Source organism: Cervus canadensis, chromosome 6, assembly GCF_019320065.1.
Source record: "Cervus canadensis isolate Bull #8, Minnesota chromosome 6, ASM1932006v1, whole genome shotgun sequence".
NCBI lineage: Eukaryota > Metazoa > Chordata > Mammalia > Artiodactyla > Cervidae > Cervus > Cervus canadensis.
Window position 1 is genome coordinate 24,789,121 of NC_057391.1, and position 14,248 is coordinate 24,803,368.

Here is a 14,248-nt window from a genome sequence, read left to right on the forward strand (position 1 = left end):
ACCATATTTATAAAATATATCCATCTAAATGCACATAAACATGATTCAAATATGTTACAAGAGACAAAATAATTCATTTTGACAATTTTTACATATGACCAAATGTGAAATATTTTAAAAATACTCTTTTACTCAGACACAGGTAAAAATAAGTTAGAATCAGAAAAATTTTACAGTTATTGCTAACTTGCGGCACAGTTTAAAACTCACATGAAAAAATTTATATTTTTGAGTGGTGTGTATTTATACAAATAATATTGAACTGAAAAGGATAGAAAAAATAATTGAATAACGTCCAATCAGGCAAGGTTTGATTTTTCTCTACGAGAAATTTCTGAGAATGGGATGGCTGCCTGTGACTGGGAGCCTAATTCTTTCTATGCTGTTTAGGTGACAAAATGAATAAAAATTACTAGTTCAACTGTGGTGCAAACTTGAAGAAAGAAAACTATGTTTAATATTCTATGTCTATATTCAGTAATAAAGCCTTCCTACACATTTTCATAAAAGTACTTAATGTATGTGGAGATGTGTAACTGGAAGCTCTTTTGTTGAAAAAAAAGGCTGTGAAGTTCCTATTGATCTTGAATTTTTCTAATGATTATTTGTCCTCAGAGTGTTAAGCTGTGTATGAATTAGATAACCCAGGGGATAATATTCACTTATCACAAAAAATGTTTGACATGTGAACAATCAGATTTTCTGCCAAAATAACCAGTATAAATATTTTTCTCATTAAAAAATAAGCTTGTACAGCTGGTAGAAAAAGTTCCAACATTTTACATGCTCAAATAACTCTTTTCCCATATATTGATCAAGTTTAAAATATTAAAGTATGTAGTTGTTATAAATGTAGGTAGAAAAGGGTGGTAAGTTTAGAAAAATTGGAAATAGTCCTTAGGTTACAAAATCATGAAAACAAATATATTAGCAGTATAATTAGACAATCATATTGATAGAAGGTTTGATACTTCAGAAAAATAAAGGCTTAAGGGGAAATCTTTTAAATATTGGTTTAAATTAATCACATTTAATTTAGAATTCCATAAGTGTTTTCTCAGTTTCCCAATGTAGGGAAGTAAAAACATGAAGAATTAAATGAACATAAAATAAGTCAATGTGTTCCATTTTCTTGATATGTGATTTTTATTAGACTACATTTCAGACTTGTCAAAGATGTTAAATGTAGGCAAGGATGAAACTAATTTTTTGTTATTTTACCATATTCTAAATCATTTTGTATTTTATCCAACAGTGGTTAAACAATAAACAAGCTCAAATTTATGTTCTCAAAATACAAACTCAAATTATAAAACTGACCCCTAGATCAGATTGTCAATGGTATTTATCCATCACAGACTGGCTTTCTTCTTATTAAAACTGGGTAAATTTGTCCAGATGCTATCTGACCCAAGTTGTATTTTACCATTGCCTTCATGATCAGAATAATATGGTGTTCATTAAATTCTAGGTTTCATATACAAAGTCTCCTCCTTTATTAAAGTATACAGTTTCCCTGTGTTATAGAACTGCTATTTAAACCTACCAGTTCTAGCTGAGGAATGGTCTCTTCAAAGATACGTAGACACAGATTCTGAATATATATTTATCTTTTTGCCTCTGTGTATATACATGACAATCATTGCAGGTCAGAAAAAAAAGGACACAAAACACATATATAAGGTGTAGACAGTGATTCACCCCCAGAGGGAATTGTTAGCATAAAGGTTCTCGTTAGTTGTCTCTAGAGTTCAGAGCAAGGACTTAGTCTCTCATTTAAGTTGATTATGAATTCACCAAGTGTATGAGTTGTGTGGAGTCTCCCTAGTAAGTGCTTTCCAGAAAAGAACATTAACTTAAGTGTTTTGGTTGGTAGAGGGTAAGCAATTTTATGAAAATGGATCTACAATAGATGATGCACTTGAGAAAACTATAATTCTATTCATTTGACTTTACCAATCTGAATACTTATAATTTGATGATTGAATGCATTTATTCAATTAGAATTAAAATAACTAGATCCACACAGAGCAAGGCATATAAGGAAATTCATAGACTATAGACTAGTTCTTAGCACGGAGAAAACTTTCCTTTCACTCTGTAAGGGAATAAGAGAGATAAAGCAGCAGCACATACACTCATGGGCTAGAACAAGCAGAGGAGGCCTTCACCAGTGAAGGGACGTGAAGACGCTCAGTCGTGTCCGACTCTGCGACCCCATGGGCTGTAGCCCACCAGGCTCCTCCATCCATGGGATTTTCCAGGCAAGAGTACTGGAGTGGGTTGCCATTTCCTTCCCCAGAGGATCTTCCCGACCCAGGGACTGATCCTGGGTCTCCTGCATTGTAGGCAGACGCTTTAACTGTCTGAGCCACCAGGGAAATCCCTGGCCTTCACCAAGATAATCAATAAATGATTTATGGTAATCAATAAGTGATTAGTTGGTGGAGTTTAGCAGATTTGGAATTTCATGTCGTCTCTTACAATTATGTTTAACTTCATGATGGCTTAACAGTATTAAAGGAATATTATGGAGGTGAGTACAGTAATTTATGGTAAAACATGATTAAGCAGGTAAAATTCGATGGGCTATCTGAGTAGCAGTACATGGCTGCAGAGGATTTCACCTGTTGAGGAATTTTTCTGTCTTTATTCTTATAGGTAACTCTGCCATCTCTCCTCAATTACAATCCTCTTGAAAAGGTTACAAGAAAGTAAGGGTTGTAAATATATGATAAATATGATTCATTTCCAAAGCCCATAGTAGACATTGCTAAAGATTTCTTATTCTTTCTAACTGAATCTCAGAATTTTTTTCCATGTGGTTCCCCAGGCAACTGCTAGCAATTAGAATTGCCATTAAAAAAATATTTCAGGTAAGGAGATACATACCACAACATAGCATGACCTTTGAGGAGATGTTCGCAAGAGAACACAGCAGAGCATTCTTAAAAATAGAAATTAGAAGGATAATATGAGCACAATATTGATATCCAGATGAGATTACCCACACTAGTTGTTAAGGATGGTACACATATAGTTTTTCAGAATAAACTGAAATATTAGGTGCACTATATCTAAGGTCAAACTAAAAACAGGGCAGTGAATTGTTTCTTATCCTGTTCATTGTGCCAACTGTCTCGCTATTCATACTGTGTGCGCTGTTCCTTGAACCCATGGTAGACGAGGTGCAGGAGGGGAAGCTGGAAGAAAACCGCAGCACGCCCTCTTTCTCGGCTGGCACAGCGGCCACAGCTGTATTCTCTCCTGCCTGATGCGGCGGTGGTGGCAGCAGACGCGCTATCTTCTCTCCTCTCGTGGCTTACCCAACGGACACAGCCGTGATGCAGCAGTAATGCCACTGCTTTCTAGGTGGAGTTCATATATCTGATTCATAAAAAGTAGCCCACAGGCAAGCAGCGCCTCATGATGTGAATGCACAGCGCTCCAAGTGATCAGAGCTGTTACATAATCATTATTTGCAAAATGTGGAGCAAGAGCAGGAGGCTGTAGGGTGAGAGAGCCTGACTATGTCATCTTGGCTAATTTGCAATTTCCCTACAGGCAGATACAATCTAACACAGGGGAGAAAACAAAGAAGATGAAAATAAGGAGAGAAAATACACCTTATTCCAGGTTCCTTGTTTTGCAATATGTTAATAAAATACATCAAAAGAGGTGGTCTTGAAGATGTTTACATAATTTAGGTTTCCAATAAGTCTTTAGAAGGACTCTTTGCAATGTTTCCATAAACTTACTGAATCATTGATAAATTCAGATTTGTAACGTGAAATAGCCCACTATTTTCTCTGCATTCATTTCTATTACAATTTATTCTTCATTTAAAAAGACAAACCTTAACGACATTTCAGAAGATTGTTCGATCTATTCTCAAACCTCCCATTCTCAAAACTCTTTAATTGCTTTATATTGCTAAAACCTAGGATTCACAAGGCCTGAATACTCTGCCTCTCTGTATAATCTCTGCACAGGTCTTTCTTCCTTTTATCTATCAACCTCCCTCATAAATGTCTGTCTTTGGTACCTAAAATGACTTTCTCACACTACAATATCCATATAAACTGGCCCTTCTGCCTGCAATGCACTTTTTCCCACTCAAATGTCTATTCTTTAGCTTTCTTAATGTGTTTCTGTGAAGACTTCTGTTTAACATGATCTTCTAACATCACCACGCCTAATATGGATGCCTCCTCATTATCTTCTGCAGGGCAGAGAACAGTGTTGTGTGATAACCATGTATGTGTATTATGTACTTTAAACATTAATAAGGGTTCCCTTGAATTTGAAGATAAGGAGGTAAAGGAGGTAATGAATGCAAGCTAATATATGCATTACATTTGTGCTAAGAATATTTTCCAATAAAATAAAAAGATACCATAATATTCCTCACATTTTGTAAGGTGGAAATTCAATATTATTTAACATTCGATTTCAATTATTTGAAGAAATATTTAAATGGTCTTCCCTGGTGTCTCAGTGATAAAAAATCGACCTGCCATTGTAGGGAACATGGGTTAAATCCCTGGATAAAGAAGATCTTCTGGAGGAGGAAATGGTAACCCACTCTATGGACAGTGGAGCCTCTTGGGTTCATGGGGTTGCAACAAGTCTGACAACACTGAAACTAAACAATAACAATAACAACCCCCAAATTGCAGAGATCAAAAAACGATCATATACAACAGACAATATTTAGGGGGTGAGCCAGGAACCAATGTGCTGGTTGCTCAGTCTCTTAATGGCTGCCTTCATTTCCTGATTCCTCAGAGTATAAATAATTGGATTAAGGAGAGGAGTGATGATAGAGTAAAACACAGAAAGAAATTTATCTACAGAGTAGCTATTAAATGGGAAAGCATAGATGAAGATGGCAGGGCCAAAGGAGAAAGTGACTACAGTGATGTGAGCAGAGAGTGTAGACAGAGCCTTGGAGGATGCACTGGATGAGCGCTGCCAGATGGTGACCAGCATGACAGCATAGGATATGAGCAAGAGAAGGAAGCAGATCAGGGACAGAAATCCACTGTTCACGATCACCAAGAGCTCTAGGGTGTAAGTATCAGTGCAGGCAAGCTTGATGACCAGGGGCAGGTCACAGAAAAAGCTGTCCAATACATTGGGACCACAGAAAGGTAAATTCACAGTGAAAACCATCTGGCTTGTACTATGGATAAGCCCAATCACCCATGAGAGCAGCAGAAACCCAGTGAGCACCCTGTGACTCATGATGGTCTTGTAGTGCAAGGGTTTGCATATGGCGACATACCTGTCAATGGCCATAGCTATCAGAAGAGACATCTCTCCACCCCCAAAGAAGTGCATAAAGAACATCTGGATCATGCAGCCCCACCAGGAGATGGTCTTGTGTTTTCTAAGGAAGTCTGAAACCACTTTGGGAGTTGCAGCAGAAGAAATACATAAATCAAAAAATGATAAGTTTGCCAGAAAGAAATACATGGGGGAGTGAAGATGGTTGTCAACTATCACAGAGATGACAATGAGGAGGTTTCCTACTATGATGGCGACATAGACGAGAAAGAAGATTGCAAAAAAGAATATTTGAGTTTCTTGAGAAGTAGAAAGTCCCACCAAAATGAACTCAGAAACACTTGATCTGTTATTCAGGAGATCCATTCATCCTTCTGCAGAAGCTTTCTGAAAAGGAAAACAAACAGGGTGTGATAACGACTAACAGGTCAGGGAATCTAGTCTTAATCACCCTGTTTCTTATTCAGGAAAGTAACCCGTTTAATAACATGACTGCTTGTAGATATGTTGCAATTGGAGATATCTTACAGGACCACAAGACCATAAAAGTGTGGTGGTTATGAAACCAACTAGATTACCTTTTCTCTTGGTTAGTGCAAGGCAAGATCAACTAGACATTGAGCAAACTTGTCTTCCTTCATGTTCAGCTCCAGACCACACTCTGAATAACCACTTAATTTATTAGAGTGATAAGAGTTTTCAAAAGCATTAGGAGAATAGGATTTTTCTTTTGTGGGTTTCACATAATATATTTACTGACATGTTTTGTTACTTACTACATTGGTGCTTCCATGGTGGCACAGACATAAAGAATCTGCCTGCAACTTCAGGAGATGCGGGTTTGATCCATGGGTTGGAAAGATCCCCTGAAGTAGGAAAGGGAAAGCCACTCCAGCATTCTTGCCTAGAAAATTCTACCGACAGAGGAGACTGACAGGCTATAGTCTGTGGGGTCACACAGAGTCAGACACGACAGTGACTGAGCTCGCATACACTATGTAGTAAAGTGTGTACCATATTAAAGAGATATTGCTGAAATTGCATGATGTGCATTATATTTCCTGAAGAGAACTAATGATGAGTATGACTGTGACCACATTATGATAGAAAGTTGAATTCTGAGACAGGTATACAGTTGTTAACAAAATTACGGACGCTGCGCCGGGACATGCGGGCGCTGAAGGTGGAGCTGAAGGAGCAGGAGCTGGCCAACGAGGTGATGGTGAAGAACCTGCAGCTGAAACACACCGAGGAGATCACCAAGATGCGCAACGACTTTGAGAGGCAGGTGCGAGAAATCGAGGCCAAGTATGACAAGAAGATGAAGATGTTTCGGGACGAGCTCGACCTGCGCAGGAAGACGGAGATCCACGAGGTGGAGGAGAGGAAGAATGGCCAGATCACCACGCTGATGCAGCGGCACGAGGAGGCCTTCACCGACATCAAGAACTACTACAACGACATCACCCTCAACAACCTGGCTCTCATCAACTCCCTCAAGGAGCAGATGGAGGACATGCAGAAGAAGGAAGAGCACCTGGAGAAGGAGATGACGGAGGTGGCCATGCAGAACCGGCGCTTGGCGGACCCCCTGCAGAAGGCTCGGGAGGAGATGAGTGACATGCAGAAGAAGCTCGGGGGCTATGAGAGGGACAAGCAGATCCTGGTGTGCACAAAAGCCCGTCTGAAAGTCACTGAGAAGGAGCTGAAGAGCCTGAGGTGGGAGCACGAGGTGCTGGAGCAGCGATTCATCAAGGTGCAGCAGGAGCGGGACGACCTGTACCAGAAGTTCACCACAGCCATCCTGGAGGTGCAGCAGAAGGCGGGCTTCAGGAACCTCGTCCTGGAGCGCAAGGTGCAGGCGCTGGTTGCCGCCGTGGAGAAGAAGGAGGTGCAGTTGAATGAGGTGCTAGCGGCCTCCAACCTGGACCCCGCGGCCCTGACCCTCGTGTCTCGCAAGCTGGAGGACGTTCTGGAATCGAAGAACAGCGCCATCAAGGACCTGCAGTACGAGCTGGCCGGGGTCTGCAAGGCCCACAGTGACTTGCTGCGCACGTATGAGGCGAAGCTCCTGGCCTTCGGAGTCCCCCTGGACAACGTGGGTTTCAGGCCCCTGGAGACTGCTGTGATCGGGCAGACGCTGGGACAGGGCCCCGCAGGACTTGTGGGCACCCCAACGTAGCCCCAGCCCGGGTGAGGTCCCCCCACAGCAAGGACAGCAGGTATTTGTTCTGTAGACGTGCGTTGTCAGAGAATGAAGATTTCCATGTGAAAAAAAAAAAAAAAAAAAAAGAGAGAGATTTTATATTTGAATGACTTAGATTGACTCTCACAATATCAGATGTTCATCTCACATATTTTCCTAACTCTTTGGTCTGTGTGGTCAGACAAGTAAGTGTATCCAGTTTGTGTATTCTCAGCCAATTGTTGCAAAACTGAATCAAATGACCATTTTTATCTGATATTTCTTTTCAATTCATATATTTTCACATATAGTGAGTCTATAGAAATACCAAAATAACCATTATTAAGACTATAAACTAGTGGGGATTCCATGGTACTCTTGTTCAACTTGTCCATCTTGAAGAGATGTAAGGAATAAGGGGAATACTGTATCATTGTGAGTCTAAACTCAAAAAGGTTAATTATATACTGTTTGAGCAGAGAAGTATTTTCAGGTTAATTTCTTATCCTCTTTAGACCTATGTTCCTCACAGTCATCTACTTTAAGTTTCATTTAATTGACATTTAACCTTGTCAAGGATAGATAGACTCATAATATTGTATTATTGACTGAGGTGAACTCAGCTAAACTAAATTAAAAATTTTCAAGTATGCAGAAGGGGAAGAGGTCAGTGCTCAGTCTACATAAAGGTACTTATTTCAGTGCTTCCCCTGCTTATCTGATTTTAGGTCTATTTTTCAAATCTCATTCCAGCCTTGTTGATCATCTTGAGTGCTTTTCTGGCCTTCTTCAGAGCCTAGAGCCAAACCTGAGGCCAAAATGAGAACACAAAATAGGACATATTTGATAATCCATGTACCCATAGCCTTTCCATCACACTGTTTAAATGTTAGAAGTACAGTATATGTAGTTAGCCATAATAAACATTTAATTATATACACTTATGTATGTAAGTTTACATACATTAAGACACATTTGAGCCTAAGTGGCCCATACTCTAACCATTATTCTTGACAGCATCACTCAGAGTAGCATAAAACTTCTTGTTTTCACATAATAATGGAATGGAAAATGAAACTCTATATTCTTCTTTGTGCTTTGTTCTCTTAACGCAAGACAATGATTTTATCTTATCCAAGCTACAGTCTTGGATGGCTTTGTTTTTCTAAAGTTTGCAAATAAATAAATAGATTTATAGGTACATATGAACTGGGAAAAAATAAGATCCCAGACAAGGTGATTTCTCTCAGCTTTTTTTTAACCAATTAATATTTGTTTAAATATATGGCTATTTTCAGACTGTTATCAGAAGATGGTTGTATATTCCTCTCTAAAATTTCTGACAAGTGTAATGATAGTATCAATATTTTGGAAGTGATGACTTTCTATGATTTTTTTCAAGCCATGGATCAGGTGTTTTATCCTTGTAGATTTCTTAACTCTCTTTTTAATAATTGTATCCCTAGAAACAAATATGCAATTTTTCTACATTATGCAATAATTCAAAGAAAAAATTAACCAGTTTGATAAGTATAACCAAACAATTTAAGCTTGCCTAGATCCTTTTTTCTGTACACATAAATTATTTAGCCTGGATTCCTGTATTATTATCTTAATTCCCTGTAAACATCATTAGGGTGACTTTTGTATCTTTTTTCTTTTTTATAAAAATCAAATTTTTTCCAGTTTAAGATCTCCTTTCCCTCCCTTCTTTCAGTTATTATTTTGGCATTTGAATTCATCAGTATGGACAGACACACTTATATTGTAAATGTAATTTGTGATGGGTGTGGTATATAGGCAGAGAAACATGTCAGGATTATGTAACCTACCTGTTGGACTTCAGAAGTAAAATCAACATGATATCCTGAATGCTTCTTTTCATCGTCTAAAGGTTTTTGTCTCTGAACTTCAAAAGACAACGGTATATAAAAGTATCCCTTGATGGGTGACGTAAAGGAGAAACCTCATTTGGTTATTTCAGAATCCTCAGGGACTGGCAGTAAGAAGTAATTGGGATTGTTCAGAGACTCTTTTGCCGCTGCAGAACATGAGAAATCATTTTTCACCTCTCAAATTGACAATACTTTAAAGACATCAATAAATAATCAAGAGAGTATTGAAAGATATCACTAGCTGTGTATTGTGAGTTTTTTGTATGATGTTTTGTCTTGGCTGTAGTTTCTTTTCTACAGTAAACATTTATGATTGTTCTATTCAGGCAAAATATGAATATTCAATCTAGATAATTTTAATTCTAAATCTTATTAAAAGTGAACTTTTCCCATGCTTTAACTTTAATCTCTTGGAATTTATTGATAAAGGATGTGTATAATTATTTATATCATTGTAATTAAGTAAGTTAATTCCACTGAATTTTATATTTCCTTTTCCATTTAAAGATATGTGTAGACAAGTCTGCTTCAAGTTTACCCATTTTTTTCTCCTTTTTAAAAAATGAACTGTTTTTTAGAACAGGTTTAGGTTCACAGCAATATTGAGAAAATGGTATTTTCCATACATGTGGTATTTTCCTTCACACACGCATAACCTCCCCTATAATCAACTTATTGCACAATGGTGTATTTGTTACAAATGATGAACCTACGCTGACATATAACTTCACTCAAAATCCACACTTCACACTATAGTTAACTCTTGATTGTACATTGGATGCATTGGGACAAATCTATAATGATATATAGACATCATTATAGAATCATATGGATTAGTTTCATTGCCATAAAACCCCCTCTATTCCATCTAGTCTTCCTTTTCCCCCTCTATTCACTGACAACTACAGACCTTTTCCTGTCTCCATAGTTTTTCATTTTTCAGAATGCCATATGATTGGACTTATAGAATATGTAAACTTTTTAGATTGGCTTTTCATTTAGCAATATGCATTTTTATCCAAGCTTTTAATGGCTTCGTAGCTTTTTTATTTTTTTTTCCATTTATTTTTATTAGTTGGAGGCTAATTACTTTTCAATATGTTAGTGGTTTTTGCCATACATTGACATGAATCAGCCATGGATTTACATGTATTCTCCATCCCAATCCCCCCTCCCATCTCCCTCTGCTTGTTTATTTTTAACACTGAATAAAATTCCATTGTCTTGATGTATCATAATTTATTTAACCATAAGTCTACTGAAGAACATCTTGGTTGGTTTCAAGTGTGGGTACTCATAAAGAAAACTGCTCTGAACATCTGTCTGCATTTTTTTCTGGATAGTTTTCAGTGCATTTGGGTAAATACAAAGGAATACAACTGCTGAAACATAACTGTAAAAGTATGCTTAGTTCTGTAAGAAATCACCAATTGTCTCCTGAGGTGGCTGTACCATTAGCATCCCACCAGCAACGAATGAGAATTCTTGTGTTTCCACATCCTTGCCAGCACTTGGCGTCATCGGTATTCTGGAATTTGACCATTCTCATAACTGTGTGGTAGTGTTTTATTACCATTTAATTTGCTTAATCCTGATGATACCTGATGTATGACTTCTTTGGTGAAGTGTTAGCTAAGGTCTTGCCATTTTCAAAATAGGGCTGTTTATTTTGTTATTTTGAGTTTTAAGAGTTCTTTTTATATTTTGGATAGTGGTCCTTTTCGGATATGTATCTCACAAATCTGTTCTTCATCTGTGGCTAGTGGTTTCATTCTCTTGACATTTTCATTCAGAGAGTAGCATTTTTTAAATTTTAATCAATCCAGCTTACCAATTCTGTCAGAGACTGTGCCTTTAGTGATATATCTGAGAAGTCATTGCCTAGCCCAAGGTCATCTACATTTCCTCCTATGTTATCTTCTATGAATTTTGTAATTTTACATTTTATGATGAATTCTGTGATCTATTTTGAATTAATTTCATGATGAATGTAAAGTTTATACTTAGATGGTTTTTTTTTTTTGCATGTGAATGTCTATTTGTTGAAAGTCTATCTTGTATTACCTCTGCTCACATGTAAAATAAGTTCACTATGTGTATGCAGGTCTATCATGTTCCACTGATCTACCTATTCTCTTTCATATTGTTACCACAAGTTTTCATTTTATTCATTTTATTTTACAGTGCATTTTAATATCAGGAAGGACATGTTGATGCTTTAGACATTCAGAATATCTTAGATATTCTGTGTTTTTCAATGAAATAGAATTATTTTCTGAAGTTAAAACGAGTCACAGTGGGATCAATCAATGCAATATTAGAAACTCATGATAAACATAGGAGAAATGAACAGTTTTACAAAATTGAGCATTTTCATCCAGAAAGAATTTATGTAGCTTTAAATCTGTCTTATTTATAGCTTACAACAAAGTTTTATCATCTTGATTATATGGACAATGCACAATTTTTATTAAATGAAATGTTACATATTTTGTAACTTTTGTTTCTATACTGAATCATTTTCCTTAACAAAAATATAGTCATATGAAATGTTATTATGTCTGTATAATTGGTAAATGTCAGCACACTGGAATTTAATTTTTAATTTTATTTTTATAAGGAAATTCATAGACCTCAAGCAGTTGTTATCATAGCCCAAAATCTTTTACCATATAAAGGCTCTTTGAGAGAGGAAGAAATGGGGGAGGCATGAAAGCTGTGAAGGGAAGAAGGTAGGGAGAATAGCTGAAAGGGCAAGAAGAGACAAAGAGGCAGAGAGAAAGGAGAAAGAGGAGAAGGCTCTTTTCACCATATGGAAAGCTCTTTATGGATGAATGGTAATTAATTAATGATTAATTAGTGGAGTTGAGTCGTCATCACTCTACAATTTTCAGATTTTGTTATGTCCATTGTGCAAATCTTTAAGAGGTTAAAAATGTTTAATGTTTAAAATATTTTAAAAATTCAGTCATCAATATCTGAATTTAGTTAAAAGAATATTAGTATTCAAGCTATCTGGTATAGCAAGATACAATGAGCAGTTTATGATTTTGATCTTCAATATTTCAGATCATATGGTGCTGAGAAAACTATTTGGGTTGCCAAATAAATTTTTGGAATATTATTTTCTAAGTACATGATACATTCTACTAAAGATGATTAGCTTATCGAAGCTATACAGTGAAAATTATTTTTCAAATTGTCATTCAAATCACAACTCCTTTGTGAAGCTTCTATATGGTTGACATATATTGGCAGATTAATACCTGGTAAATAACTACATACAACCTGGAAACTAAAAGTCACACTAAACATCACATAATGTGCTTTCATTAAAATTTCATATTTTTATAGATTGGTTCACTAAAATATTTTATAAGAATCATTTTTGTCTTAAGGATTTTATACATATGAAAATTTATATTATTTAAATACTTACTTACAGTATTTTTATATATACTTAAGACTCACTACCCACAAATAGCCCTGGAAGAGGAAATGGTAACCCTCTCCAGTCTTCTCGCCTGGAAAATCCCGTGGACAGTGAATCTTATTGAGCTACAGTTCCTGGGGTAGCAAAGAGTTGTTCATGACTGAAATGACTTACACACAGACACACACACACACAGGCACACACAAAGAGCAGATAACATAAAACAATTGTTTGTAACAGACAATATTTAGTGGGTGAGCCCAGCACCAGTATGATGTTTGCTTAGTCTTTTAATGGCTGCCTTCATTTCCTGATTCCTCAGAGTATAAATAATTGGATTAAGGAGAGGAGTGATGATAGAGTAAAACATAGAAAGAAATTTATCTACAGAGTAGCTATTAAATGGGAAAGCATAGATGAAGATGGCAGGGCCAAAGGAGAGAGTGACTACCGTGATGTGAGCAGAGAGTGTAGACAGAGCCTTGGAGGATGCACTGGAGGAGCGCTGCCAGATGGTGACCAGCATGACAGCGTAGGATATGAGCAAGAGAATGAAACAGACTAGGGACAAGAGCCCACTGTTCACAATCACCAAGAGCTCTAGGGTGTAAGTATCACTGCAGGCAAGCTTGATGACCAGGGGCAGGTCGCAGAAAAAGCTGTCCAATACATTGGGACCACAGAAAGGTAAATTCACAGTGAAAACCATCTGGCTTGTACTATGGATAAGCCCAATCACCCATGAGAGCAGCAGAAACCCAGTGAGCACCCTGTGACTCATGATGGTCTTGTAGTGCAAGGGTTTGCATATGGCGACATACCTGTCAATGGCCATAGCTATCAGAAGTGATATCTCTCCACCCCCAAAGAAGTGCATAAAGAACATCTGGATCATGCAGCCCCACCAGGAGATGGTCTTGTGTTTTCTAAGGAAGTCTGAAATCACTTTGGGAGTTGCAGCAGAAGAAAGACATAAATCAAAAAATGATAAGTTTGCCAGAAAGAAATACATGGGGGAGTGAAGATGGTTGTCAACTATCACAGAGATGACAATGAGGAGGTTTCCTACTATGATGGCAACATAGACGAGAAAGAAGATTGCAAAAAAGAATATTTGAGTTTCTTGAGAAGTAGAAAGTCCCACCAAGATGAACTCAGAAACAGTTGATCTGTTATTCAGGAGATCCATTCATCCTTCTGCAGAAGCTGTCTGAAAAGTGAAAACAAACAGTGTGTGATAGGGACTAACAGGTCAGGAAACTTAATATTTACTTAAACATGTTGCCTTTTATTCAGGGAAATGACAGTTTTGCAGTACGAGTGCTTTGTAGGTATTTTGCAGTTGGAGATATTTCACAGGACCACGAGACCATAAATATGTGATGATTATGGACCAAATTAAATGAATTATTCACATGGTTAGTGCAAGGCAAGTTCAGTTAGACA

General features: G+C 37.2%; 3 protein-coding genes across 3 annotated transcripts; 1 reads left to right on the forward strand and 2 right to left on the reverse strand.

Annotated features, from left to right (window-relative positions):
• Nucleotides 1-4,713: 4,713 nt before the first annotated feature.
• On the reverse strand, nucleotides 4,714-5,655 carry LOC122444076 (olfactory receptor 4K13-like). The gene has a single exon (XM_043472877.1). It carries the CDS (start codon nucleotides 5,653-5,655, stop codon nucleotides 4,714-4,716), a length of 942 nt encoding a protein of 313 aa, XP_043328812.1.
• Nucleotides 5,656-6,446: 791 nt separating this feature from the next.
• LOC122444077 (dynein regulatory complex subunit 4-like) lies at nucleotides 6,447-7,527 on the forward strand. The gene has a single exon (XM_043472878.1). It carries the CDS (start codon nucleotides 6,458-6,460, stop codon nucleotides 7,469-7,471), a length of 1,014 nt encoding a protein of 337 aa, XP_043328813.1. The 5' UTR covers nucleotides 6,447-6,457; the 3' UTR covers nucleotides 7,472-7,527.
• Nucleotides 7,528-13,049: 5,522 nt separating this feature from the next.
• Nucleotides 13,050-13,991, reverse strand: LOC122444078 (olfactory receptor 4K13-like). Its single transcript, XM_043472879.1, has one exon. It carries the CDS (start codon nucleotides 13,989-13,991, stop codon nucleotides 13,050-13,052), a length of 942 nt encoding a protein of 313 aa, XP_043328814.1.
• Nucleotides 13,992-14,248: the final 257 nt, after the last annotated feature.

Excerpts from the sequence above, each read along its gene's own strand:
- LOC122444078 (XM_043472879.1), bottom strand. The coding sequence starts at position 13,991 with ATGGATCTCCTGAATAACAGATCAACTGTTTCTGAGTTCATCTTGGTG.
- LOC122444076 (XM_043472877.1), bottom strand. The coding sequence starts at position 5,655 with ATGGATCTCCTGAATAACAGATCAAGTGTTTCTGAGTTCATTTTGGTG.
- LOC122444077 (XM_043472878.1), top strand. The coding sequence starts at position 6,458 with ATGCGGGCGCTGAAGGTGGAGCTGAAGGAGCAGGAGCTGGCCAACGAG.